Source organism: Lipophrys pholis, assembly GCF_963383615.2.
Source record: "Lipophrys pholis genome assembly, chromosome: 8".
NCBI lineage: Eukaryota > Metazoa > Chordata > Actinopteri > Blenniiformes > Blenniidae > Lipophrys > Lipophrys pholis.
Genome location: NC_137630.1, coordinates 18914325 through 18942291, shown reverse-complemented (window position 1 = coordinate 18942291; position 27967 = coordinate 18914325). Strand labels below are relative to the sequence as shown.

Sequence of the window (27967 nt, the reverse complement as noted above, 5' to 3'; positions counted from 1 at the left end):
AGCCACGGGTGCATGGACAACTCATCCACAAAACTGCAACCCTGGACAACTCGTCCATGTGGTTCCAGACATCTTGTCCAGTTTATTTCAACATTCCTAATTTGAAGGATTGGATTTCAAAGTATATTTAATACATTTGGAAGGATTATGAAGTATATTTGACACAATGGCCTTCTTCTGAATTAAAAGAAAAATGTGATCAATATTTGTTTTTATAATTATTTCCCCATATTTCCACACCATAACTCAAAAATGGAAGATTGAGGGAGTTATATAACAAGTTGAGTGCAGATCAAATACTGAATACTGATCTGATTTTACGCATTATGCCAATATTTCTTTTGCAAATTTTGACTTTAGGATATTTATATACGGCTTCCAACTGAGCTTTTCATCAAAAGTAATTCCTAAAAATGTATTTACATGCACTTGTTGAATTTGTTTACCATTAAGAGAATGGTAAACTAAGACAAACAAAGCCATATGATACTATACTAAATATAAATGGACATATATGAGATACATGAAACATTTATAAAATATCAACTTGAAATAAAAACATGTAAAAGTGCATTGTAAAAGGATTTATTTTCTCCAAAAAATTCTGAAATCTCATCCGTGGATGAGTTAGCCAGGGTTGCAGTTTTGTGGATGAGTTGTCCCTTGATAACCTGCTTGTTCAGGTAAGGACCATAGACATTATAAAGGACGGACAACTAATTTTTTTAAATGAACTAGCATTAAAAAGAAGAAAGTTAAAATGCAGAGAATTACAGCTCAATTTATTTTAAACAATACACAATTATAATAAAGTACAGTCAAATTCCAACTACTCTATGAGACTGACAAGAACATGTTGAGTAAAAAAATTTATACGCACCTTGCATAAAGCCAAGTTTCTTAAGGTATGATTGTCCGATTTAAACAGATAAAAGAAAGGTGAGGAGAGAATTCATTAAAAAAAATCTTTGATCTCGGAACAGTTCGATCAACTTTAAACATCCTGTTTCATGAAAAAAGAATATATGCTAGTTGGCTTTCTTAACTGCAGAGGGTGGCTCAAGTCCATGGTGGATTTAAGATAACGTTAACTATTTTAAACTGAACATGAGACTTGTGACTGTTTAATGACACAACCTGGAAAAATATGTCCTTTGAGCATCTTTCACAGTTGAACTAAGTTTTACTTTCCATTCGTAGGTCCAGTTTGTACGTTCTTGATGAACTTTGTGAGATTCTTGGTCACGATTGCTGAAGGGCTGAACTGGCCTGAATGTAAATATCATCAATGAAGTGGGAGACTTTGGCAAAGATGACTGATGATTAGAATTCAACAGTGTGTATGAGAAACAGAAGGGAACTGAGAACTGTGCCTCCTGGGTCTCCAGTTGTGAGGTGAAGGGAGCTGAAACAAGACAAGCTCATGATGGACAAGGTGGACTGTGAAGTGTGTATATAGATATGTGCTTATTGTGCTACTGTTGTAGTCAAGGTGTTTTTCAAATATATGCAAGAATGTCTGACTGTTGGAAGGATAATAGTTTTTAATGAAAATAGTAGCTTTTGAGCATCATCTGATTCATCAAGTGATAATTAAAGTCAACCAAACATTACATTTTAACTACATCAAAAATAGTGTTTGTGAACATTATTACTAATTATAGAACAATTAGATGAATTGGTACATGGGTCGAGAACTTCACAGAGACTGGGATAGGCTGGAGTAAAGTAGAAAACTGAAAGGAAGATGCATGTTTTTAGCTTTTTAAAATTATTACAGTTGATCAGTATTGATGCCAGTAATTGATGTATGATATAGTAGCAACTTTGACATTTTTAAAAACACTAAAGCGGTATATAAATGATTCATCTGTTAGTTTGTAGTGTGTTTTGACAAGTATTGTGGCCTGTATTTACACATTTTGAGCCACCATCATACTTTTCAATGAAGTATACGGTAGCCCGGTTAAAACTAGAGCCACATTGTGGGTAAAAGAAAGTGGAACCTTTGTTTGGCAATACTTCTCTTCAAGGAACAAAAAAAGATTCTTTTGATCATCATTGCCTCCCTTTCTACCATAACCCGAAGTCCTGGCTGAGATTATTTTGCCAACAAGCTTTTGCACAACATAAAAAAGGACTACACCTCCAGTACAGCAACAACACCAGAGAGGGTGGCCTCCTGGTTTAAGGATTTTAAACATGAATGAGATTTCATTTATGGAGCTTTATTGTGAAGAGGTTCAATGGAAATGAGACAAGCCCGCTAGAAAAATGACTTTACCAAGAACATTAGTGAAACAGGTGCAGAGGTTGACATATGTCATTGGAATGCCGAGTACCTGTTCAATCAGATTAATTCAACCCCCACCCCCCATCCCATCGCCCCCAACATTCAAAAGAACTACCCCTGAATTAGAGACTTTATGGGGGGTGCTACAAGTGTTATATGTAAGCATTGCATTTCTTCTCTAGGAACATTGAGTACATTCTTGATTATAGCTTTTCTGTGAAAATGTCCAACTTGTGCGTTTTTACGACATGCCAACAATAGAGGGAGTGACATGTCAGTACACCCATCTATTAATAATTAAAGAAGATGGCAGTCTGAGCAGACCAATCCTCTGACTCTCTTGCTCTGTCGACAGTATATATACACCTGGACTTTTTCCTGATCATGACTTGCCTTCAAGTGTGCAGGAAGTGGAGACATGGAGGGACACCTGTCTACAGTCTGTGCATTGATCCTGGTTCTGGTTGCAATCGGACTCTCTGATGCATCCCCCAGAGGTATATTTCTTTAATCTCATTTGAAATGTGAACTGCTAATGTACTTGTTTTGCATTGAGTGTAACACTAATACAGCTTTTAGGTGGTTAGGTTTTCACTGAATACGAGGGTGCTGTGACTTGCAGTTGAGATTTCACATTGATAGACCTTAATACGTCTTCGGATCAGTCACATGAAAAAGTTAATTGGAGTCTATTTCTGTTATCAAACAGGAATCTCTGGTTAGGGGTCAAAGACTGTCTCAGTCATTAATATTAAGTAGTTCTAAAACTGAGTAAATTTTGAATGAAATATTCGATATACTATCCACATTTCTTATGCCATAGACAATTATTGGAATGTTTCCTCCTGAAACATTTGGAGGAATATTCATCATTTGGAAATAATCACATTTGTCTCAAGCTCTGCACTCATCTTCTGACTGTTCAGTCATGTTAGATTCCTACTATGTTCCACATTTTCTTTTAGCAGTGAGGTTTCTTTTATGATAAAAAGTTGGTGAGCAATGTCTGCAAACAAAGAAACAGAAAAAAACAAAATAGCACTTTCATGATTTTCTGTTTTGTTGCTTTGTCTTTCTCTTCAGGCAAGTCAGGAGCGTGCCCCAGGTCTGGCTGGGCTGCAGATCTGAAATGTTCTATACGAGTGAAAAACGAGTGCCAGGACGACTATGACTGCCTAGGAATTTACAAGTGCTGCTACCAAGGATGCAGACGTGTTTGTCTTCCACCAAAAGCAGGTAAAAGTTAGATCTGAATGAAAATAACATGAATCTATGTTAGCAAAGTGGTGTTTTATCACCTGATAGTGAGAAAGGTCAAGTCCTGAAATCCATCATTTCAAGGACAGTTACAACAAATTAAAAAAAACATGTGTCTTTCGGATTTCCATTTTTACAACATCATGATTTGTCTTTTTCTACAGTGAAGCCAGGAGTGTGCCCCAACCTGCACCGGGACGATGTGAAACATTTTTCACATATTAAACAAGAATGCTATGATGACTATGACTGTGACGGAAATCACAAGTGCTGCTACAAAGGATTTTTTCGCGTGTGTGTTGCACCCAAAAGAGGTAGAAATGAGATGTTCATGAAATAACACAGCCTTAAAGACCATTTTTATCTTTTCTATTATTGAAGGTTTCTTTTACAATAACAATACTCTTCCATTATTTATTTATTTAACATTATAGATTTATTTAACCAGAGTGTTTTATAATCACCTACAAAGTTGTCAAGTCTAAAAGTCAATACTTGTAAGAAAAGTAACAGTAGTAAAAAAACATGTTTGTAGGATTTCCACTCATCGAATATCTTGATCTGTGTTTCACAGTTAAGCCAGGATAGTGCCCCAGCTTGGCCTGGTTCGGGGATGCTAAGTGTTTTCATCCACGTCATGAGTGCTCTGATGACTAGGACTGTAATGGACTGTAAAAAATTTCCACATTTGCCTGATTTGTCTTTCTCTTCAGCCAAGTCTGGAGTCTGCCCCAGCTTACCCAGGTTCCCCTATGTAAAGAGTTTTTCAGATGTGAAACATGAGTGCACTTATGACTATGACTGCCACGGCGATCACAAGTGCTGCGACCAAGGATTCGGACGTGTGTGCGTTGCACCCAAAAGAAGTAGATGTGAGATGTTCATGAAATAACACAGCCTTAAAGACCTTTTTTATCTTTTCTATTATTGAATGTTTCTTTTACAATGACAATACTCTTCCATTATTTATTTAGCATTATAGATTTATTTAACCAGAGTGTTTTATAATCACCTACAAAGTTGTCAAGTCTAAAAGTCAATATTTGTAAGAAAAGTAAAAGTAGTAAAAAAAAAACATGTTTGTCGGATTTCCACTCATAGAATATCTTGATCTGTGTTTCACAGTTAAGCCAGGACAGTGCCCCAGCTTGGCCTGGTTCCGGAACGCTAGGTGTTTTCATCCACGTCATGAGTGCTCTGATGACTATGACTGTAATGGAAATCACAAGTGCTGCTACAACGGATGTGGACGAGTGTGTGTTGCACCCCAAAGAGGTACAAGTGAGATGTGAAAGAAATAATATCCAATTAAAGAGTTATTTTAGCTGAGACTCTTGAAATGCTCACTTCTTAACAACATAACTGTTTAACTTTGGCAAATACCAAAGAATCGGTGAAATCCGCTGAGTGAACAAAGCCTCAACACTTTAATAAACGCTGTCATTTTCTTTGCATATATCCATTTAGCTCCCTCTTCAGGAGTGTGCCCCAACTTTCCCCGGCGCATCTGTCTTAGATTTGGAAGGAACAGGTGCTCTAAGGACTCTCACTGCCCAGCACATAAGAGGTGCTGCATGATAGGATGTCGACGCGTTTGTGTTCCCCTATTTTCAGACGGGGGTGATATATATGGAGGAAACCGTAAGTTTTATGTCAATTCATCTAGTGTGATGTTGAGTCCTTTTCTTGTAATTAACAGTATGAAATATTTTCTTTTCCTCTTCTTTTCCAGGTGAAAAATGATCATTACAACTGAGTTCTTCTGTTCATGAGGGGCAGTGTTCAGCTGAGATCAACTAGCAGCCATTACTGCAGTGGGCTCTGCTGATTTGACCATCTACAACAAGCTGGATTTTACCTCCTGGGATGTGGTTGCATTGCTTCCTTATTGCTAGAATCAAAACATTTATTGGAAAATGTATTAATCTCTCTCTTTATGCTTTGCTACTTAATCAATTGCATTGCAGTGCATTTAACAGAAAGGTTTAATAGCCTTGCACAAAGTTTGCTCTTTATATGATTAAATCTCTTTGGTTAAAGGGTGGTGTGGAAATTCTTGCTCTAAATCTTTTCTTTGTAAGCCAATAAAACAAACTATTGCATGAAAAAAACGTTTTTTGACTTCTTTTTTTGTGTGTGAATTTTGGATTTAAAACACCAGACATTTGGTAAGCTGAATTATCTGTTCTTCTTAAGCAGGGTTAGGGTGAAACTGTAAAACCGGATGAGATATTCATCCACCCCTCAATACATCTTTATCTTGTACAGGTTAGCAGGGTGCTGAAGCCAATCTCAGCTAACTATGACACACCCTGAACAGATCGCCAGCGAAACACAATACAAACACAGAAAGACCCAACCGCACACACTCACGTTCACACCTATGGGCATTTTATGGTCACCAGTTAACGTCACATGGATGTTTTTGGACTGTAACCCAGAACATGCAAAAGCCACATGGAAAGACCTGGTATTTGAACCCTTGACCTTGATGCAAACCACTGTCCCACTGTGTGGCCTCTTAATAAGGGGTACTGTCCATGGTGCATGTTTGCTCTTTCCGGTGTTATTATTTTGAAGTTCTCTGTCTTCACACTTGACTTCCTCTCCTTGCATCTTGATTGCTGCTCTCAGCCTTGATGCCTTTCATCTGTGCCCGAGTGTGTGATTGTTGTCACCTGGTGACAGCGGGATATATCGGGCTTTTTTTCGTGTGTCCAGTCTGATGGTTTGTTGAGGCTCAGCCGTCCACCTCTTACTCCAGGAAAATCGACACTCAGCTGCACTCAGTCTGGGCGCCAAGCTGCCGCATTCCAACCATCACTCCTCCTCAAAGGATGTCCATGCCTCTTCCTGGATGACTTTCATCCCCCCTTGCTTTCTCAACGTGACGGTGTGTCCCACTACCTCATTCCCGATTCCACAGCACAAAATGTGCCTAGATGGAATGGGACAGTTTGGTACGGTACGGTCGGGGCCTGCCCCCAGCTGAGGCTACTGTTGCGACGTCACATCCCACTGACACTTTAACCCATACCGGCCCATTTTGTACCGTGGAAATGGAGCACTACTCTCACTCTTTCCCAGGTCACTGCCCACAACAGTACACTGTGCTGCAGACATAATTCAGCCACATCCAAAGACTGAGCTACCCTCTACTTAATTAATAATAAGTACACACAAATTGCAACGACTCTATGACTATGAAAAGAATATATTCTAAAAAAAAAAGAAAGTGAGTATGTTGCATGTTGGAGAAGTTTTAAATTGTAAAATGACTCTTGGCTGTGGGTTGTCAGGATGTTGTATTTACTTCAAATTTGTGATCTAAGGTGAATCAACAGCCCTGTGTTCTACAATTCAAGAAGAAAAGAAATTATACAGTAATTGTATTAAGTCTATTCATTTGTCATAGACCTGTTGGAGTATGAATCAGTACTGTGTAGGTGTAAAAAGTGTTTCATCCGTGTTTCTCTCTGGGATCAAAGTTTTCTGATTCAGAAATGGTGAGGAGATCAGTCATGAGTGCTCGACTGGGTGTTTTTGCCAAATTGCAGCTTGACTGACTTTAGATGTTGACTTTTAGGCCTTCAGGTTGGAATATTCACCTACTAAAATGGAACATGGACTCAACGTCCTGTGCTTGTTATAATTATACACCTCTTTATAAAGTTCCAAAGAATAATGTGCCGGACTGGCTCTGTTCTTTGTGTTCATCTTGGTTGGACCACCCACTTGACTTACAACATCATTGACTTTCTGGTTAATTGTTTTCATGGTGGCATGGTGTTGAGGGCTGGAAAAACATCTATTCTGTTGTTTGAATACATTGTTGATTACAGTTTTTTTTGAATGTGTCCCTTTGTTTGTGGGTCATTTAAGGATGTGCATGAACATTCTAGTAGGAGGACTTTTATTCTCATCAGATCTTTTCAAAACAAAATGTCAGGAAATGTAACTCTGCAGGCACAAGGACCCAGCGTCTTCTGACTGCTCTGTTCAGTCAGAAGACTATGTACTGACATATTTGTCCAAAGAGGAGTTACATTCTTGTGGGCAAAGAGTTAACATGGAGCAACACTGGTCCACAGTCTGTGCACTGTTGTTGGCATTTGGTGCTATTATTCACTTTGACACCGTTTCTTCTGCAGAGGATCCGCGCAATTTAACAGGTATGTTTCTTTTCTTTTGTATAACGCATGGTGTATCTTACAAACCAAGTGTATGACCAGGCAACCTTCAAGAATGTTTCAGCTGACCTCTGTTTCTGCTCTACAAGCCCTTTCTCTCAGAAATTCTTCCAAAACTTGCCCACTGTCCGTAACGCCTTAATGTTGTCCCATCACATAAAGGGTGTGTGTGTGTGTGTGATGAAGACTGTCCTGCAGAACACAAATGCTGTGTTGTTGACTGCGGAGCTGTCTGTGTTCCCCCTGCTTTCAGTACAAACCACAATGTTTCACCTATTCTCAAGTGGGCAGCTATTAATTCATTTGTTCAACAGTAGTTATTGAACTGCTATTAATTCAAGACCGAGTCTGTGCTTCATCAAACAGCAACAAACATGCCTCTTGCCAGTATTTTATTTTATTTTTTTCAAAACTGTGCTGTGCTGCATGTGTTGAAACTTTGAAAGCTCCCAAAAAAAACCTGAAACAATCCTATCTGAAATAATGCCAGCGCTGGCTTTTAAGATTCTTTCACAGCTGTGCTATATATTGAATATTTGAATAGTGAGGAAGAATTGGCCCTCGGTGTGACATTTCTTCCGGACTGATTTTCTGCATTGTTTTTTTTAATGTCACATGACTCAGTGTTTCGGGCTGCTTGTAAACATTGATTCCCGTCTCCCTTCAGTGAAGCCGGGACGGTGTCCTCGCAGACAGTGGGGCTCAGGACTGTGTGCTGAATTTTGCTCTGAGGACAGTGACTGTCCCAACGACGAGAAGTGCTGCAGCAATGGATGTGGACACGAGTGCATCGCACCATACACAGGTGAAATTATCAAGGGGTGAAAATATTCCTTGTTTGATTAGTACTTTTTTTTTTTTTCTTTAACTGAGTGTATTTTTATCTTTGCTATTCAAGTGAAGCGAGGACGCTGCGGGCTGCCCCAGGGTACTCCCATGTGTGCCGAGTACTGCTACCATGACGGTCAGTGTCCAGGGGAGCAGAAATGCTGCAAGACAACCTGCGGCCATGCCTGCAGTGAGCCCTGCTGATCAAACCATCTGCACCCAAACACCCTAAAGTGCACTTATCAGGTTCTTTAATGCAAGAACACAAAAAAATAGCAAACTTTTTTTTTTTTGTCTCTTACACCAAAGTGCGACATGTATTTTGTACTGTTCATAAAAAAGGTTTAGTTATCTAAGAAGACACTTGTGTCTCTTGCATTAAAGATTTGTAGCTGGAAAAATCTTAGTCAAATTTTCTTTCACGTTTTCCCCATGTAAGCTATAAATATTAATCTCCTATATAGAAAAAACGTCTTTTTTAGAGTATGACACACTTTGGGACTCTTTGTCTCTCTCCCAATAAACATCCTCCATAACCGCTGCCTAACACTGTGTCATGAATGTGTCATCTTGCCGTTTCTCAGTCCACAATGTTGCTGGGCTCTTTTAAATGAGATGAGTGCATGACTGTGAAAACAAAGGATGAGATGTGCCAAGAACGGGAAGAGTTTACAGAAAAAAAGATAATAATAATAATTATTTACAAATGTGAACACAAAGTTCTGGAGCAACAGGAAATCACTATTGCGTCATATCTTAAAATCCATCTTAAGCGGAGCTTTTGGCTAAAATACACTAGTTCAGCAAACTACATAAACACACAAGAGATTTCAAGAAAAGGCTCTGTAATTAAACTTTCTCTGGCTGGTATTAAGAAAACAAGGCATGTGCAGCTGACCACGTTGCCTTGTGGTATGCTGCCTTTCCTTTTGTTTGTGTTCCTTGCTTGTTTGTTGGCAAATGTGACGGGTGATAATCACTGACCGCCCAAACAGAGAGGTCTGTGTTTTTTCCTCAATGCGCTTGCCAGAAATGGGGCCATGTTTGTTTAGATAAAAACTTGGGCATTTGAAAAATGTGGGAGGTAATAAAAGCCCCAGCTCCAATGGTATATGAGCATTCCGTCTGGATTCGAGAGAAACCAATATCATTTCAAGTCAATTGCTTCACAGCACGGACTCAAACATTTACAGTACCTGTTGCTTGTGTTTGCACAAACAAATTCAACAATATAACCGATGAGCCAGAGAACGCCTAAGGCAACACGCTTGAGCGCCCTATAATTATACAGACATTCATGAAAAAGGCGTTCACCAAACAAGTTTGCAGCCAAATGCCAGTGCCAAATACACGTTTGGAAAAATCAGCGCTAAGCTCTCCAGTTGAAAGTGGCAAATCCTAAAAAGACAGAAGCAATGAGAACCAGCTGTCCGACAACAATGAAATGGATGTAAGAATGTAGAATTACACTGAATCGAGTTCAAGTGAAAAGTGATCAAACAATTAAAAATGAAGAAAACATAAAGTTAACAATATGGTAAAACCTTTACTATTTATAATAACAAAACCTCCTTAGACTCAATTTCTCCCTGCTTGGTCCAGATTAAAATATTGTTCTTATGGCTTTCCTTTTTGAATTATAGTCAGATGATAGCGTGGCCATGAGTAGGGCCTATGGTTTGTCCTCTCACAAACTGCTGGTGCACGAGGAGCTGGAGCAGAATTATGCCCCATTTGCTACTGAAATGAAGCCCTTGAGTTTCCTTATATATATTTATTTTGTGGGTGAAGTTTTTGGGGGAAAAAGTAGAGATCAGTGCAACTTTGCAGCACATATAAACAAAATTAGAGCACTAACAATGTATCAGTAAATGACTAATTGCAATGTGGTGTCTATTATTATATGTTGTCCATGAGAAACTGTTCAATCTTGTTCTTACCTGTTGTGTTCCTCTAGTCAGGGGTCTCTCCCCATTCACCGACTCACAGCTCCTTGTTATTTTTTGAAAGCACCTTTTTGTGGGGCATTTTCACACTAAAGGATAAAATGTTACAGTTAATAAGAGAAAATATATGAATAAATCTAATGTTACAGACACAGACACAGACACACACACACACTAAATGATGTAGTTTCATTCCTACACTGCCGAGCTTTTGCAGGTTACATGTCAGGTCACAGTAATTAATAGTCCAAGACAGAGAAGTAAGATTAAATTAATCCATATTGCACGTTTCCAATATGTAAACATATCAAACGTGCAAGCATGGTCATTGTATTCCGTACACACAACACACACTCCTATAGACCAGGATCCTCTCTGGTACCGAGCAGTAGGAACTAATCAGTGACGGGACTGAGGGAGGTGACCTTCCTTGACTCTTCAGATTAGATATCTACAGGAACCTGCAAGTGTTTTACTTACTAAAAAAATTAATTTAACTTAATGCTCTGATGAAGAAACTAAAGTCCATGTCAGGATCAGATTTAATAGCCAGATTTCTTTTTTTATTTAGGGATGGAGACAAATTGCTCCCAGACACTGAAGTGTTGGCTCCTTCAAGTGCAATAACGGACGGCCCTCGTTTATTTTTATTCATCCCTCCTCAATCAGGGACATAGAATAACGTAGAAAAAATCCAGAGGAGACTTTGCAGTCTTTCAATGAAAGTAACGTTCATTCTTTTCATTCTCCAGCTTTTCCTATTTTGTCCACTAAGAGTCGCACTTTTCAAGAATAAAGACCAAAGCTGAACCACAGATGGCAGCAATAACGAGTGATGCAGCGGTGAGCGAAGATCAATACCGTTTTTGCTGGTAGGAGTTTCATTATATCATCAGAGAGAGACACAATAGTCTTTGACCTGACATTGATTCTTTTTTCTTTACGCAGGTGTTCTTTATACTAGAATAAATGGGATTTACCCACTCCTCGTAACAAATTATTTATCAGCATTGAAAACTAAAATTCCTCAAAAAAATCAAATGACTGGTCATTTAATCAAAACTAAATGTAAGTGATTCACTTTTTGGCCTTCGTTAATGTGTCATTTCCTTAAAATAAAATGGCATTTCCACTTTAAAGCAGGAAAACATTGTTAAATACCACTTGTGATCTTACGCTACAGTTTTACCACGACAAGGGTTTATAAATAGTGATCTCGCCTCAAGGCAGGGCGAGTTTATTCATATAGCACTGAGCTTTTACTAATATGTCATTCATCCATGAGGTTTTTCTCCTACTGCACACATCTTTATCTCGAACTGGGGCTGTCAATGATAGAGCAATAGCATGAATGATATTTATAACTATAGAGCTGAATTCATCTATAACGGGATTGACGGGGGCTGAGGGCAGAGTTGGCATGTGAGTGAACACCTGGGTATATTATGTGCGCTTGTTTTCATCAATGAGATGTTCCGTGATAAATCTGTTTTACTTGTGCTGCAGTCAGCTGAGATTAAAATGAAACCAAGTAATGATCAGAAAGTCTAAAATGTGTCGTGTCAAACTTGTTTGATGCTGGAAAATAAAAGAAAGTGTGGTTTGTAGCTGGTTACTAATCATATCCAACAGGAAGAGCTCACTTGAAGGGCACATTGTTCAAAAAGTCAAACTTTCCATATGACATCCGTTTGCATTGATGATCATTAAAGAGAGAAGGTACTCCACCTCAGTCAACCAACCAACCAATCAATTGTTGTTAATTACAGTCGCAAGTGGTCTTTCTCGTCTCTGGTGCCATGAATGCAGGAATTTTCCTTTGGGAACTCAGGTTTTCCCTCACGGTTCATAAACATGCATGTGACGTTAACCGATGACCCGAACTTACCTGTAGAGTTGACTGTGGGTGGACTGGTGACCAGTCCAGGGTATATCTGGCCTTTACCATGAGTTGGATGGGTTTGGCTAAAGCACTAAAGCACAGAAAGATGGATGTAATGGAGGAAATTCTACTGTAAAGCTGGTAGACAGGAGTACTAAAACTGGGTTTGGATGAAGATCAAATTAGCTCATTGTTTAAATTAGTGTTAGTTTGGTCTACTTTGCTTTTTCCAGTTTGAAAATCCAGCATTTCCTCAGTTGGTGAAAAAGCTTTTAACACAACGTGGGAGTCAATAAAATGGAAGTAAAAATTGAATAATGTCTGTTTTTGTTGATGCTGGTTCAAGCCTTGCAGTGCAGGTTTGGTACATCAGGAGTCCATTCAGAGCTGATTTGCGTGACTGAATAGGAAAAATATGATCTGGATGAAAATGGCATGAATATTCATTTCTGATTCAGGCGGTGAAATTACGGGATGGCGTTTGCCAATCTTTCTGGGATGTGAGTTTCCTTCATTTACCAGCGTTTGTATCATCGCTTGGATATTTATTTGCGTGTGAGTCGATATAAAACTGAGGTAATTATGTTATGAAACGTAAATCTCCCGTTGGCATAATTGAGGGCAAACTACCCGAAAGACAGCGCTCAGTTTATTGAAAAGCCCGGTCACATACACACACAGTACAGATCCAACACTCGTGTAAAACAGAATGCACCTCTTGGTAGACAACAATGTGAGAGCGCAGTGGCTAAAAGAAGAAAGAAACATACGATGACATTTAACGTATTCGACAGAATTATGAAGCGATAAAACCATTTTGAACTCATAAGTGATATATAGATTCATCAAGCTAAAAGAGTAGTAACCATGGAGACAGTCCCATTGAACATTCAAGCATGCATTCATAAATCAGTGCAAAACACTTTGGAATAAAGGTGATTATTTTTTCTCTGGAACAAATGGATTCAAATAACATTATTATGAATTTGAAAAAACAATTTTAGTTTTTAGTATTTTTTCTTTCTGTAGAAATGTCTTTTTGTTTTATACCAATGCATGAATTGTGTTGTATCACTTTCATATAAAAAATATTGCTGGATAAATTATCCTTTTTTGGTTGAACCTGAAAAAATTGTACTGAAGAGCTCTTAAATTTCCTGTCACGGCTTATGGTTGAAGAAAAAAAGTGACTCTTGTTGATGTAAAGGTTTAGCTGAAATCAATGGGTATCCATCCATGGAAATGGGATTTAGTACCAACACAATCTGTGGCGTGATTCGTGTGGAACTGCCGGTAAATAGAAACTGTTTGTTTTACCTGATAATGAGTTTGTTTTCACGAGTCGACCATATTTATGCAGTAGTCACAAGATCCAAAGCCACTTTAGAAGAGCATGAAAAGACACTAGATATTTCACACTTTACTTTTAGTGCGTCATTTCATATACATTTTCTGGGAAAGAAGAATTCAAATATAAATAAACAAAGATGTCAGAGACAGCGTAAAGTAAAACCAACTGGATAGTAGGCAAGTATTTTGACCACAGTTTCCCCCCACAGTGATGGCATCACTGCATTGTGCAGTAATGATGATCAAAATCAAAACAAACATGGATGCAGTTGCCAGCTACTCCAGATTCACGGTCCAGGTTCGGTTCCCTTTGTTCTCAAAAGATCCCAAACTGTTTTTCATCCAAGCAAACCAAAAGGGTGGCATTTTTGCTGTCTTTCAGGAAAACATCCCAAATAAAATGTTCAACGGTAATCGTCTCCTTCAATTCGAAAACAAAACCTTCAAGTTGAACTTTTGGGAAAAAACATCCATATCAGTGTTTGACTTACTTCTTCCAGAGCTGAGCACAAGTTTCTTCTCAGAGGGTCCACTCTGCGTTCTGGCTCAGCTTCAGAGCGGTGGCACGCCCCTCATCCTGCGGATCACGTTCGCTATCCGCTTGGCCAGTCCGGGGTTGGGCTCTTCGATCTGGAAGCTTCTCGTCAGCAGGTTGTACAAGGAGCCGTAGCCCACGGCCACAACAGTGCAGGTCAGGCAGATGACGTTATATGGCATGCTGAAGTCTGGGGTGGGCAGGTTGACGAGCAGAGGCTCCGTGTAGACGCGCACAAAGTAGCTGGATTCCTCTTTACTTGGAAAACTAGTGGGAGATGGTCAATTTAAGCATTTCAATTACGATACAGTTGCTTTTTATCGACAGAAACTCAGATAAAGCCTACAGTAAGTCATAGCCTCAGAGAAATAAGTTACTTCACTTACAAGGAGCTGAAAAGTGGTCTTTCCTGGGTACTGTTCGTATCCATGGCAACAGTGCTTGGTACAAGAGAACTGATCACTGAAGATCTAAAAAGAGGAAAAGACAAGGTAGTGACTTTTAGGAAGAAATTCATCTTCCCAAAAAACTTCTTGAAAACAACCAGCGGTGCGTACCCGACGTAGAAGCCATGGTTGGGGTCGGGTGTGTACTCGGTCCATTTGAGCAGAGCCCTCTCAAACTGCACCGTGACCTCAGTCACGGAGTTGGGGGGAAGCTGGACCAGCATCTCCAGCAGGTGGGGGCTCACACGGTCCTTAGATGGCTGGTAGTGGATGTAACCTGGCAGAAACGGAGAAAGAAACTCAGGGCGAGAACCTGGAAACCACCTGGTTTTATACAGTGTTTGGATTTATATATGCATACTATCATATATAACAAAACTCCCAAAATAGCTGCACTTGAGGAAGGTTTTGAAGTAGGGCCTTGCAAGAGACAATTTTCCACTGCATTCAAGTGTTTGATATCTTGTGGTGAAAAGAAGCATCTGCATGAAGAAAAATTAAACTAACAGTTAGAACATGATGTCCTTTTCACAGTTTAATAAAATCAAATTATTTCTAATGTAAAGTTGACTGAAAACTACTATTTGAATAATTGAAATTACTCTTAACCATGACACATTTTGTTGCATGTACAATGACTTAATCTTAATCAGAAACCTTGTGTTAAAGTAAAGCACGTTACTTTAGGGAGCACAGTCAATGTACAAAATCTATATAAACTCTGGACTGTATGAGGCCGATCAGATTCCTGTCATTTGAAAAAGTAACCAGTTGTGATCAGCAGCTTCTATTTATCAACCATATAGTTGGCCATGTGTTTTCTAAAACACCACTCACTTGGCTTGTTTTCCTTTCCTTTGCTGGTGACGGTGAGCGTGTGGATGTAGAGGCGGAGGTACCAGGGCACAGAGTCCAGCAGCAGCACAGGGAAGGACCTGTAGGGGTGGTGGTTGTACATGAGCGTGTGAATCTCTCCTGCCTGGAGTCCGTATCCGGCCACGTAACGCTCGGCGTGCAGCAGGGGGCGCAGCATGTCACCTGCAGAGAGGCGACAAAGTGTAGAAGACAGACATTCAAAGAGAGAACCTCAAACTGAATTTTCTCATCTTAAGAACATTTCTAGAGTGCGACCCATTCTTTCCCAACTCATTATAGATATACCGATGCTTTCTTTTTCCCCCTGCAGAATTCACTATTGCAATAAGAGAGCACATGTTACTCCAATTTTAAAGTGGCTGTATCAGTCTGTTCGTTTTGAGATTCTTTTACTGGTTTATGAAATTCCTAATTTATGTCCTCACTATTCTCCACAGTTTCTTCTTATATGAACCCTCTGGAGCAGAACCGGGCCACAGCCTTTGTGATTCTGTGCACGTTTGAGAGCATAACTAACTGAAGTGAAAGGTTAAGTTGTGGGTTTGTATTGTGGGGAACAAATCAGAGTTCGAAGGTTGAAATTTGAGCAACGATTACAAAAATATATATAAAAAAAAACACACGTGCAGATCCGGAACAGCAGCTGAATAAAGCTGGAATATATTTCTATTGAGGTAACTGAAGCCATCTTCAGGCTGAGCGCCTCACCACAGTTTTAAAGTTTCATGTGGCTCCTTAGGGAGATAAATTGCCCCCCCCCCTCCCCCCTCCCAGCTCTAGAGCCTCCAGGTCCTTGGGAAGGAGCTTTTAATTATCTCTAAAGTTAGAACAGAAACACACTGTGATTCATCGTTTTCTTGGTACAGCCCACATTGGTGGAGCAGCTTTCCTGAAAAAAGAAGTGTTCATATTTTTTAAAAGCAAACTTAGGAGCTCCCTTTCAATCTGATTTTTAGGTTATTGGCTTAGAATTAAATTTTAAAGCTTCATACATTCTGTGTTAAATATTATTCAAATAATAAAACTTATTCATTATTTAAGTTTATTTTAATTGTGACTCAGTCTTTGGCGCATCCCCATTGATTATTCTTCAGTCCACTGTTGTGTCTTCGCCTAAATGTGTGAGATTATTGCTTTTATTGGGTAAATCCCTTTGTGTCGTTTTCCATTTGTATGAAAAGTACAGCACAAATACATTTGAGAGATTTTATTCAATTAGCTAAAAATGCATGCATGCATCATCTTTGCTTCCTTTGGGCCATATTAGGTGATGTGAAATTGTTCAGACAGATTATATTTTGAAAATAACAATAGTTGCTAAAACTTCGAAAATTAGTGCGCACCAATCAGATAACGATACGATCAAGAACGTCATCTTAGAAATAAAAGTAGACCAAAGACAACATCTCGAACAATAAAACAGTGAAAAACCATCAAACCGTTTTTTTTATTGTGATGAGTTCACTGTTTTTTTCTCTTCCTCATGAAGCACTTTGAGCAGGACGTCATATACAAACGGTCCAATAAGAATGAAGTTGTTGTTGATCAATTGAACTATGTGGGTTACTGAGAGCTCGCTGTTCTTTTCACTCACCGTCAGAGGACTTCCAGCGGATCAACAGGTTGAGGGAGCGCACACTGCCAAAGGTCGCTTGTTGGGTCAGATCGTAGACTGAGAAAGTCCGCCTGTCGCCGAGCACCATCGCCTGACTCAGGAGGGAAGTGGCTGGGCTGAGGTCAAACTGCTCTCCCTGCAAGACGGCGACAAAACTTCTTCAAATTAGACTACTGGAGATTTCCATTTGTACATTACATGTCATAAATGGATTGAAAGAGCAAACCTCGGGGTTGTCTGTGACGTCAATATATATTTTGCTGGAGGAGGCCAGTGGACAAGCTTCTGTCAGAGTCCGAGAGAACATCTTGAACAAGGACCACTCTGAAGGGGCAAACAGAAAGATAAAAGAAGGGGGCTTCAATGAAACACCAATTAACTGTATAAACACAGAGAAATGCTCTGAAGGTTACCTCGTTTTCCCTGCCCGGACGTGTGCAGGTCAAACACCACATTCAGTGTCTGCCTCAGCTCCCAGGACATTGATCTGCACTGCCAGTCCCGGCACACGGGCCTGATGTGCACAGCCTGGGAGTGAAAACTGCTGTGGAACAGCTTCTCCGACTTCAACAGGACGGCGAGACCTGCCTGCAGGGGCGGCCCGGCCACACAAAGAAACAGAACAGGAAAAGTGAGCTGGCTGCAGTAAAACGCAGGATAAAAAGGGAGCGGTGCTGCGTCTTCAGAACGGCAAACAGCTACAGACTCTTGGAGGCACAAATGTACTCACCTTGGATCCACACGGCAACAGTTTCTTCCAAGGTGTCAGATTCTCGGTGCAAACTATCTCTCGTGGGAGGGTGGCGTAGCGCAGGAAGTGGTGGTCTGTCACTTCAAGTTCAGGACACAAACACACAAATAAAATCATTCTGTTGTCTGTATACAGAGAAACGACGAATCACAAATAACAGATTGAGGCCGCATCACCACAAGGCAGAGAAAGACTATTGTGCTTCACTTTTAGTTGTTTTGGTTTTGTGGTAATCCGATACTAAAACGGGTCAGGTATACACACAAAATCAACTACAGAATGAAAGTAATACGAAGAAACCAACATGATAAATTAAAGGTAAGCGCTTGTGTGTCATAGTTGTGTACTGCTTGCACTAAAGCTGCAGTAGTAGGTTGGTCTCGCAAGCTGCCGTTTGCCCAGGTCGGATTTAAGTCAACAGTTGGGAAAGAGTTTCTGCATCTCTGAGGAAAATGTTGTCCCCCAACAGGGAAGTTGTTGAACAGAATATTTGTTCAACCACTTTTTAAAATTCATCGGAAAATTAACCCGGATCTAAAGAAAGTACAATTCTGCATATTACTACAATCCAACGATTTACTGCTGGGATTCCTATTTTCTATAATAATACTCTCGTCTCCTAGAACCCTGAACGTGAGGTGACATCTGGTATAAAGAAGCCAGGTCATTGTCCAGCTCTACAGAAGAGAAGCAACAGGAGACCTACAATGAAGCGTAGGGGCCCAGACTCGTTCTCATAGTGAGTTTGATAATAAAAAGACAATGAGCCAACTGGTGTGTTATCAGAAGCCTTCACTCGTATGACATGACTATTATTCTGAGCTTATGTTTCCTGAAATAAACACTTTTGTGTTTTTCTGCATGTTCTTTACTTCATATTAAAACACTGTCCACAACAACTCCACTAGTAGTAAAAATGTAATCTAACCAAAACGCTTAATGAAAGAAACTTTTGAATCCTTTCACAGCTCAGACATTTCGAGAAGATGTTCAGTGGATAAAAGCTGCTACATTCCGGCTCTGATCAAGTCAAAGGAATAACATGAAACTTCCGGAGTCAGTTGAGGCAGGAATGTATCTGGTCTTGTGAGAAAACTGCTCAAAGACCCTCTGTGTGCTGTGGCACCAGAGAGGTTCTGCAATGAAAAGTTGAATGCGGTTGCTCCTCAACAAAACACAACGAGCCATTGTTTTCATGGAGAGTGATCACTTATTAATACTGGCGAGTCAGACGTCAGCGAACATTTTTGATTTTATAAAGATAACCATCAATTAAAATGTTTGATTACTTTTTTTCATTAGTCTGAGTAAACTCCGTTTGCTCATGTCCTGTGGCACGAATATCTCATTTGAATACAAAAGGCAAAGCATGTTAAGATGGCTAAAAAAGAAAGAAAGTACGACACAGCCCTGTCTGTCACTAATTTGCTGGGAGAATTTAAATGGATGCCGTGAAGTCACAACCACACTGACCAGGCAAGGCCATTAGCTGAACACATCATTTGCTTCCACAATCACTATGATGCTTCACACAGAGGGAGGCTGAGCAGGCCGTACCATTTCCTACTCCCAGCGGTTTGAAGGAGGCACTGGGCTGCACAGTGTTAGTAGAGTCAATGAAGTTCAGTGAAGCGCAGAAGATACCAGACAAAACATTGGTCAGCTCCTTCCATGTGGCATCCACACTGCAAAATAGCACAAAAGAAACAAACTAAGTAAACATTCAAATGATTGATAAAAACCCAAACTGGAAAAGTATTAACGTACAATTCTTCTAATTCAAACAAGACATGTAGTTGTCAGTCAAAATAATAGTAAATGGAAAATGTTTTTAGTCTTGTGCTCATTATGAATATAAATAGTGTTTGTTGTATGTAATACCCCAGGCTCTACGTGTAATATTAATATAAATATAAAGCTTCAGTTCATAGTTATCGTATAGCTGGCAGAAAATGTATGTGATTTACGTCTGGCCTGTAGTTTTTAAATGGGAAACAGGCTTGTTTGGCGACGATCCTCCTGTCGATCTGAAGACGTGACTCATTCATGTGTTCAATGCTCTGCGGCCAATAGAGGGCGCACTCACTCTGTCACTGTGTCCTGGAACCAAACCCAGAGCTCAGCTCCAGGAGGGGAGGGCAAGAACGGCTGTCCCCACTGCATGGTCCTCCAGTAGCCCTGAGTGAAGGAGATGTGCAGCTCTCGCACGGAGAACTTGGAAATGACCTGGCCCAGAGACTTGGGGAAAAGCCGGTAGTGGGACACTGAGAAGTAAATATAGGAATAGATAATGTTAATAGAATAAAAGACTTTGAGACATTGCAAGAAAACTTGAAAAGGCCTTCTAACATTAGTGACAGAATATATTGCAGCCAAATACATCACAGGGAAACCTGTTAATCCAGTTAATGTGCATGGATGTATGCATATCATGCATACAGCATATCCAGCATACACTGGATTGTTAACTCACTAACGGGGAATCTGAACTGGGTTTCAATGGTTGTGGGGCCATTGAAAAGTTAGCAGGGCCCCAAATTTCAGATCCATGTCATCATGTGTATTTCTGAAACAGTCATAGTATTTGGCTTCATTCGAACAAATAAAAACACTAAATAAAACGAATTTTTTTTTATCTTGTTTTACTTTTTTAAATTACTCATAGGCCAAGACAATGGTCACAATGTTTATCAACATCTATTGTCATTTATGAAAAGGGCTGAACACAAAATATCACTACTTAGGTACATTTTAATGTTTTAAAAAAACAACAATATGATAATAATATTTCAGCCCCCAGTTTTGATACCACTGACAGTGGACACGAGTCCGTTCGGTGATGTGGCAGATTTCTGTGGAGCGCAAGTTTGTCTTTTCAAACAGGAAGTGAGACCAGTGGCCAAATTTACGGCCAAGGAAAACATTGTGAGCACCATCATCTTTAAAAGCATTCATCTGTGTTTATTTTGGTTTCAAAACCAAAGAGGGGAGTAATCAAATGGACAAAACACGAGCCGTTTGCAAACATTGCCACACTGGAATACGGCACAACCTGGCCAAGCTGCACGTTGACCTGCAAAGACAACACACTGAAAAGTGAGCAGTGCCAGCTCACATAGTGATATTAGTTCTCAGTCCTCAGATATGTGATGAGATGTAAATCTTACCCACATATCTGAGGACTGGGAGTGAACGATGCACGTTGTGCAGATGAGAGCCATGCTGGAAGCAACACTGGACTTATTGAAAACGGCGTTGGAGGAGTGGGACCTAGCAGGTAAGGAGCCGGCCATCGTCGCAGACATCGCCTCCCAACATGAGCAGTGCCCTTCGATGGTATGGAGCCAGTCTGTTGCATTTGAAGTATTTTGCACGCACACACACACATACAAACATACATACATACATGTGGCCTTGCAGTGTGCACTGAAGCTCTCTGCAGTCACACACTTGTTTTCAATGAATAAAAGTGAGACCTATGAGTTTTCAACTATTTTACCAGTATTATAAGACATAGTTTAATTGACAGGCTTTATACGAGACAATAAATTCATACGTATTGAATCATATCGTACCATATTACACTACGGTACATATCAAATGTATCTCTAAACCCATGTATCAAGGTACAAATTGTTTCATAACCCTGGTGTCAAAGTATGTATCGTAACTGAGGTATCGAGGTACTTATTGTATTGTAACCCATGTATCGAGGTACGTATCAATCGTATCGTGACCATAAAAGTAGATATCACAACCCATGTATCGAGGTATGTATCGTGACAATGACGATACCCAACCCTATTTATGAACATGCATTTAGAACATGTAGGAGCTGTAAAGGTTTATTTCAGCGACGTTCAAACATCAATATTTCAAATTTTGCATTTACATCATGTATACATCACATGAAGAGACACAGGTGTGGGGTCACTGCGTGTTTGTTGACTGCTAAAGGTGCGCTTACCTTTGTTTCCCCTCGTGAAATCTGTCTCCCACAGAGTGCGAAACTGGAAGCTGGCATAAATATCTCCCGAATGCAGGGGTCTGATCACTAACTCCTCCTGAAAGTCGTCTTTAGGCGGTGGTACTGACGGGGGGACCGTGGCTTGGGGGGAAGATGTGGCCTGTTTCACGTCTGCAGCATCAGCCGACGTCGCTTCTTGAACCTCGGTTGCTTCCCATCGCCTCTCCTCCACCACAGGCTGCTCGCGCGCTTCCTCAGCTGCTTGTGGATTATCAACCACTCCGGCATGGTGGCCATTGGTTAACGTCCTTTCGTGACCGTCTACCAAAGCGTTTACCGTCAAAGTGAAGAGAAAGAACAGGAAAGCCGAGTGACTGCACCTGCGAGCTGCCATTTTTCAGTGAGTTCACTTCCGCGTTCTGCGTCACGCGTAGAACTGGCCAATGAGCTGCTTCCATATGGAGTCAGTGGCAGTGACGTATGTCTGCTATATAAATTTATATTTCTACATTTTACGAGTAATATCTAATTTGGAAGAGGATTCCCACTCGATGAAAATAACTGAAAATAAATAATAATCCAGACTTTTGGAAGCAGTCTGAAGGAATGTTTCATATTAAAAGGCGCTCCCATACACACGGCGAATGAACATATGCAGACACAATTCAGCACATCAAATAACAAAGAATCATATCGTATATTCAGAAATTACCTAAACAACCACGTTCGTATATTGTAAGTCGTTTAGGCGTTTCATTACCATGCCTGAAACTAACACACAGCATATAATAAACAGTTCCAAGCCTGTTTTACTGAAAACCATAAAAATGACCCGCATGCATGTTAAATAAAATGTAGGTTAAGAAGGTGAGTGGGGTGCTGTTGGGAGATCTGCTCGGGTTGCTGGACAGGGATGGGCATCGTCAAGCCGCTGGCATCATCGGGGGCACAACACCCACCCATCCCTCCCTCCCTCCCTCCCTCCCTCCCTCCCTCCATCCCTCCCTCCCTCCTCCACGCATCATCTCCGCACACGGCCCAGACACACACACACACACACACACACACACACACACACACACACACACACACACACACACACACACACACACACACACACACACACACACACACACACACACGGAATTTCAGCTCAGCCATGGCTCCCCGCTAGATGCTCAAAGCGGCTGTTGTCAGAGCGAATTAAATCCACTCTCGCTCGCTGCTTTTCCTCCTGACCTTGCCTGCCTCCGGTTGGGTTTTCAATATTTTATTCAGGATTCCTGCGCTGCCTCCCCCATGGCTACATCCGATGGACTAGACGGCTGTCTGCAACGAGGCAGATCTCAAAGTGACCCGAACATAGTCACCGAACCGGGCATCGATCTGGCTCACGGCACAGGTAGGGAGACGGACGCGCTTATTTATCTGCTGTACATATGGAGCATGTGTCTTTGTGGTGCTGCCGCTTCTTTCGGGGGCGCGCAGAGATGCTCTCCTGTCCGGTGGGATGTCAGAACACCGAGCGATAATTAGCGCATATGCTTACAACATTGGATGTAGAATGTGGACTGTATAACGTTGCACGGTGGAGCCGCAAATTGAAAATTAATGTGCCGTATCACCGAGTGTGAACGGCTGCGATCCTCCAGATCTGCGCCCCATAAAGACGCCTGTAGCCATCTGTGCTCATGTGAATACGCGTAGTATTTATGATTTGGCGTGAAGGCCGTTTTATGTGACATTAACGTGTCCAACTTGTATCTATCTGGGTTGTTTTTTCGCGATCTCTTTATTTTATGCACATCATCGAATGCATTTGTTGTTTTTAATGCTTCGTCTAATCTGAGGCAGCCCTGTATAGGCTACCCTCTATTATTTGGGAGACACATGTTTTTGGCTCTTGATGTGTTGCATTCAAAAAAAGACACATGCACATCTTATCGGCTGTTCACAGAGCCGTGTGTGCGTGTGTGTACTGATAACAGTTATGATCAATGACAGTCCATCCACGTGATTGAGGTGGAAATATTCCCAATTCAGCACAGCCCTGGCCTCTCAGGAAAATTGATTCAACACTCCATGCTGCAGGTGTGCTTCCCGCTATGGAGCCTCAGTGCATATCCCAGTGGTCTGTTAGTCATCTATTCAGAATGGACTAATGAATTGATCTTTCATTAATAGCAGAACAGCAGGGTGCAGTGATGTCCTGCTCTTCTGCACAATAAACTCCTGCAAATGATGTGGCCTTCCTCGTGTTTGCTGCAGGCTTTCTTAAACCATCACTATATGTTCACTGGAAATACATGATATGATTTTTTTTTTTACGTAAGTGGGGCTATTTATGGACATATTGTGTGGGTTTGGAAAGAGTCATTGCTTACTCCCACACATGGTGAGTTTTACGCACATGAAGAATGCTAGAGTGAATGATTCAGAAAAAAAAATGGTCGTTCACCTTTCATCTCCTCTTTAATGAGAGCGGGTGTTTTTTTTTTTCTCCCCCATCTTTAAAAACAATCACACCTGTCTGCACTCATCATCTGGCCATAGCCTATTTTTAATGGACCCTTGCTGAATTCAACCCTCCCCAGGACAATTTAATTCACACATAGGTGAACGCAATGATGTCACACTGAGTCTTTGACACACCTGAATAAACAACACAGCAGTTTGGCAGGTCAGCCGTGCTGGCAGTGAGCGCCAAAGCTGTCAGGGAGCACAGGATATCAGCCTTTCGCACTGGAATAAGCACAACTGCGAAAGATGTGAGCACACTGTACAATACAAATGAAAGACAGAGTAAATATACAATTGTCACTACAAGGACAATGTCAGTGTCTGGTGACCCAAAGTACACAACATCGCCCAGCCCCTTTCTGTGTGGATCATCGCTGCACTAATGTCTGGGGCACCAGTCTTTGCCAAGGGATTACTTTGGCAAAGACTGGCCCTTTTTCCCCCAATACAGTGGTGTTTGCAGCTGCAGAGTCCGTCAGTGTATTCATCCTCTTACTGGAAATAAGAGTCAATAGAGACAACAGTTACAGCTGACCATGTCAGAGAATCGGAGCAATGTCTTCTCTTGAATGACGCTGCGATCATACAACAGGAGCCTCAGACGGGGACAAACCAAGTTCACTTTCACCTTCTCCTATGTGTGCAGAATGTGATCTCAAAGAGAGCTCTTTCATGAGCTCTTTCATTGTTTCTGGGGGATCTCCCTACATTGGGACATCCTCTTTGAGCTGCACATTTAAATCTGTATTAAAAGTTATTTATGATCATATGTTGGGTAATAGAAGCAGCAGCATGAAAAACAATGTTTGGTCAGTTCGTTCAGACAGGAGCCCCTCAGACTCCCCTGCTAATAAGATGTCACTTTCGCTGAAAGTTTCACTTATTCATGGAGTGTTGAAAAGGTAATGATGTGGAGCGGACACCTTGAAGCTTGCATACAGGCAGTTTGTCCAGGCAGGGTCGTCCCAGATGTTTTGTCCCAGCAAGTGTTTCTATTGTCCTACAGACAGATAAATATAAATATAGAGCTGGAGTTTCATACGTAGAGCTGTTTAGTTTGATGAACTTATTTATAATAGTTAAGATATCCATGGTTTACCTTCCTTTCGTCATCTGAAAAATGGTCAAAGTCTCAGACTCAGTTTAAAAACATTATTTTCACAATGTCATAATGTGTGTGTGTGTGTGTGTATGTGTGTGTGTGTGTGTGTGTGTGTGTGTGTGTGTGTGTGTGTGTGTGTGTGTGTGTGTGTGTGTGTGTGTGTGTGTGTGTGTGTGTGTGTGTGTGTGTGTGTGTGTGTGTGTTTGCGTTTGTGTGGGGGGGTAGTGAAAAAAAAACTATGCTATGTTGCTCTAAATCAATCAATAATTAGATAATATGTGTGATTTCCCAGCATCATGAACAACCGAGAGAGAAAAAGAAATAATTCATAGAGAAAATGATTTTTTACTTTCTCTTTCACTTGTTTACCCTCCAGGGTCATTAAAAAAAAAAAAAAAAAACAAGTACAATGTCCTCAGAGCTCACTTATCTGTATTATCTTTTTTTTTTTTAATTCGTTCTTTTTTCCACATGCCGATTGAAACTGTGGGACCCGATTACACGCTATCATTGGATTGTGTCTGACCACGAGTGTCCACTGATCAGTGTATTGAGGTCTCATCTTCCTCTGCTGGTCCGACTGATACTAAGATAATCTTTTCAGATCTCACATCAGAAAAACCTGAGAGGACTGCAGGTAGAGGTGAAGCCCCCTCTAACAAAATATAAGATATATTGAACCCAGTGAAAACTGCTCCTGAGCGATGAAGATGACTCACCCCAAACCAGAGTAATGTCTTCTCCGTAATTCTTCTCTTTCACTAAGGCCTTGATGAGTAAATATGGGAAATTCTGAGTCAGCGGGTCTTATATAAGGAGCTCACCACTTAACAGGACATTGTTCAAAATGAGGAAGTAATTATGTGCACAAAATGATATTAGTATATCACAGAAATGTATGAAATAGCAGAAAAACTAACACACAGCTTCAGAACTGAATCCATTGCATAACTGTAACGAACAAATATAGGAATGCATATTAACTTTATACAGTTGGAATTACCATATACCTTTATTTAGCGCTAAAAACTCTTTAACTGTGGCTCAAAGCTGAATCCAACATTGTGCAAAAGGCAGGGTACAGCCTAAACAGGTTTACAGGGAAAGTGAAGTCAACAGTTGATCTAACAAGCATTTCTTTGGTTGGTGAGATGAAGCAGTATCACTCACAGAGGTGTCACACAAGCAACCTGCAAACTCCATACAAAGGTGCCGCAAGCCTGAAGCTGAACCGATTTCTTCCTTATTTGATGTGAGAGGGCTCACCAGAACTTGTATAATCTATCCATCCATTTTCTTAGTCCACATTCTGGAGAGCAATGAAGTCCAGACATCTCTGTCTGCTGCAACATCCTCTCACTCTACTGAGAGACGCCGAGCTCTAGAGCCCCTTCTCATTCGGACGTACTTGATAAATCTATAATGAAAGGCGACCATGTGGCATCCTAGTCAGAAGCCAGAACCACGTTGAACTGGCTTCCCTCATCAGTGGAGGAGTAGCAGCTCGACATGAACTCCTCCCTCTGTTACAGAGAATATGGCCAGAGTACTGCAGAGAAAGCTCATTTCATCTGCATCTGTATCTGCAAATCTCATTCTTTCACTCATGACCAAACCTTTTCAACCATAGGTGAGGGTGTGTATGCAGATCAAAGCAGTAAACAGACAGCTTTATTTTACTGTTCAACTTCCTCTTCACCCCCAACAGTCCGTTTTAAATCTGGAGCTGATCTGTGGCACAATCCCTCCTTCTGTCTTCCGTAAACAGGACTGAAATATACTTGAACTTATCCCCCTGGAGAAGGCTGTTTCATCTACCTGGAGAGGGCATACTATCCTTTTATTTGCAAGGAACAAAGACTTGGAGCTAATGATTGGCATCCCACCCACCTCATACTTGGCAGCAAACTCCCCCAGTGTTTGCTGCAGGCTCTCATGTGACGGTGTCAGGAGTACATCATCTGCAAAAAGCAGAGGCGCCACTCTTTGGCCACTGCCCTTGGCTGCACCTTCACACCCTGTCCACGAACATCCCAAACAAAAGGAGGGCTGAAGCTCAACCTTGGCGGAGTCCAACACTCACCTTGAATAAGTCTGACTTAATGCCGAGCATACGGACACAGCTCACACCAAGTACAGAGACCGGATAGCTGACAGCAGTGGTGAAGGTTCCTCCTACACTTGAACACCTCACAAGATGTCTTGGTAGTCTCAAGCCTACTCCATGTCCACAAAACACACTGGACTGTCAAACTCCCATGTTCCCTCAATAATATCTGAGAGGGAGACAATATGGCCTGTTGTTCCACAACCAGGACAGAATCTTTAACGGCTCCTGCTCAATCCGGGTTTCCAATATCGGTTGGAGTCTCTTCCTCACCATAGACATCTTCTGGGAGTCTGAAAACT

General features: G+C 40.9%; 4 protein-coding genes across 5 annotated transcripts in view; 3 read left to right on the top strand and 1 right to left on the bottom strand.

The window, feature by feature from the left end:
* The first annotated feature begins 2685 nt into the window (after positions 1-2685).
* On the top strand, positions 2686-5654 carry LOC308112965 (uncharacterized protein). 2 transcript variants are annotated; one of them, XM_080468815.1, is made up of 7 exons: positions 2686-2790; positions 3377-3529; positions 3715-3864; positions 4264-4422; positions 4676-4825; positions 5018-5191; positions 5283-5654. In XM_080468815.1, the coding sequence occupies exons 1-7, from the start codon at positions 2712-2714 to the stop codon at positions 5291-5293; spliced, it is 876 nt and encodes a 291-aa protein (XP_080324941.1). In that variant the 5' UTR covers positions 2686-2711; the 3' UTR covers positions 5294-5654. The 2 variants fall into 2 exon arrangements, with proteins under 2 accessions (XP_080324941.1, XP_080324942.1); XM_080468816.1 differs by lacking the exon at positions 4264-4422.
* A 1940-nt stretch (positions 5655-7594) lies between these two features.
* LOC308113965 (WAP four-disulfide core domain protein 18-like) lies at positions 7595-12257 on the top strand. Its single transcript, XM_080470555.1, has 4 exons — positions 7595-7722; positions 8408-8545; positions 8639-8704; positions 11267-12257. Exons 1-4 carry the CDS (start codon positions 7620-7622, stop codon positions 11308-11310), a joined length of 351 nt encoding a protein of 116 aa, XP_080326681.1. The 5' UTR covers positions 7595-7619; the 3' UTR covers positions 11311-12257.
* A 670-nt stretch (positions 12258-12927) lies between these two features.
* pigt (phosphatidylinositol glycan anchor biosynthesis, class T) lies at positions 12928-22368 on the bottom strand. Its single transcript, XM_080468711.1, has 11 exons — positions 21937-22368; positions 20056-20233; positions 19527-19654; positions 17949-18049; positions 17632-17806; positions 17445-17542; positions 17198-17354; positions 15565-15765; positions 14839-15004; positions 14668-14751; positions 12928-14548 (listed from the first exon to the last, which is right to left on the bottom strand). Exons 1-11 carry the CDS (start codon positions 22328-22330, stop codon positions 14299-14301), a joined length of 1932 nt encoding a protein of 643 aa, XP_080324837.1. The 5' UTR covers positions 22331-22368; the 3' UTR covers positions 12928-14298.
* A 702-nt stretch (positions 22369-23070) lies between these two features.
* The window catches only part of phactr3a (phosphatase and actin regulator 3a), a 41092-nt gene continuing 36195 nt past the window's right edge, over positions 23071-27967 (top strand). Inside the window, exon 1 of the mRNA XM_080470145.1 lies at positions 23071-23338. Within this exon, the coding sequence (XP_080326271.1) occupies positions 23236-23338 (103 nt within the window). The 5' untranslated portion in view covers positions 23071-23235. The remainder of the gene's footprint in view (positions 23339-27967) is intronic.

Bases quoted from the DNA above. Each gene is read 5' to 3' on its own strand.
- LOC308112965 (XM_080468815.1), top strand. From the start codon at position 2,712: ATGGAGGGACACCTGTCTACAGTCTGTGCATTGATCCTGGTTCTGGTT. The intron at 3,530-3,714 runs GTAAAAGTTAGA...CTTTTTCTACAG, and splicing joins TTGTCTTCCACCAAAAGCAG to TGAAGCCAGGAGTGTGCCCC. The intron at 3,865-4,263 runs GTAGAAATGAGA...CTTTCTCTTCAG, and splicing joins GTGTGTTGCACCCAAAAGAG to CCAAGTCTGGAGTCTGCCCC.
- LOC308113965 (XM_080470555.1), top strand. From the start codon at position 7,620: ATGGAGCAACACTGGTCCACAGTCTGTGCACTGTTGTTGGCATTTGGT. The intron at 7,723-8,407 runs GTATGTTTCTTT...GTCTCCCTTCAG, and splicing joins GGATCCGCGCAATTTAACAG to TGAAGCCGGGACGGTGTCCT. The intron at 8,546-8,638 runs GTGAAATTATCA...TTGCTATTCAAG, and splicing joins GTGCATCGCACCATACACAG to TGAAGCGAGGACGCTGCGGG.
- pigt (XM_080468711.1), bottom strand. From the start codon at position 22,330: ATGGCAGCTCGCAGGTGCAGTCACTCGGCTTTCCTGTTCTTTCTCTTC. The intron at 15,766-17,197 runs GTGAGTGAAAAG...GCCTCTCTGCAG, and splicing joins CCGCTGGAAGTCCTCTGACG to GTGACATGCTGCGCCCCCTG. The intron at 14,752-14,838 runs GTACGCACCGCT...TCCTCTTTTTAG, and splicing joins AACCATGGCTTCTACGTCGG to ATCTTCAGTGATCAGTTCTC.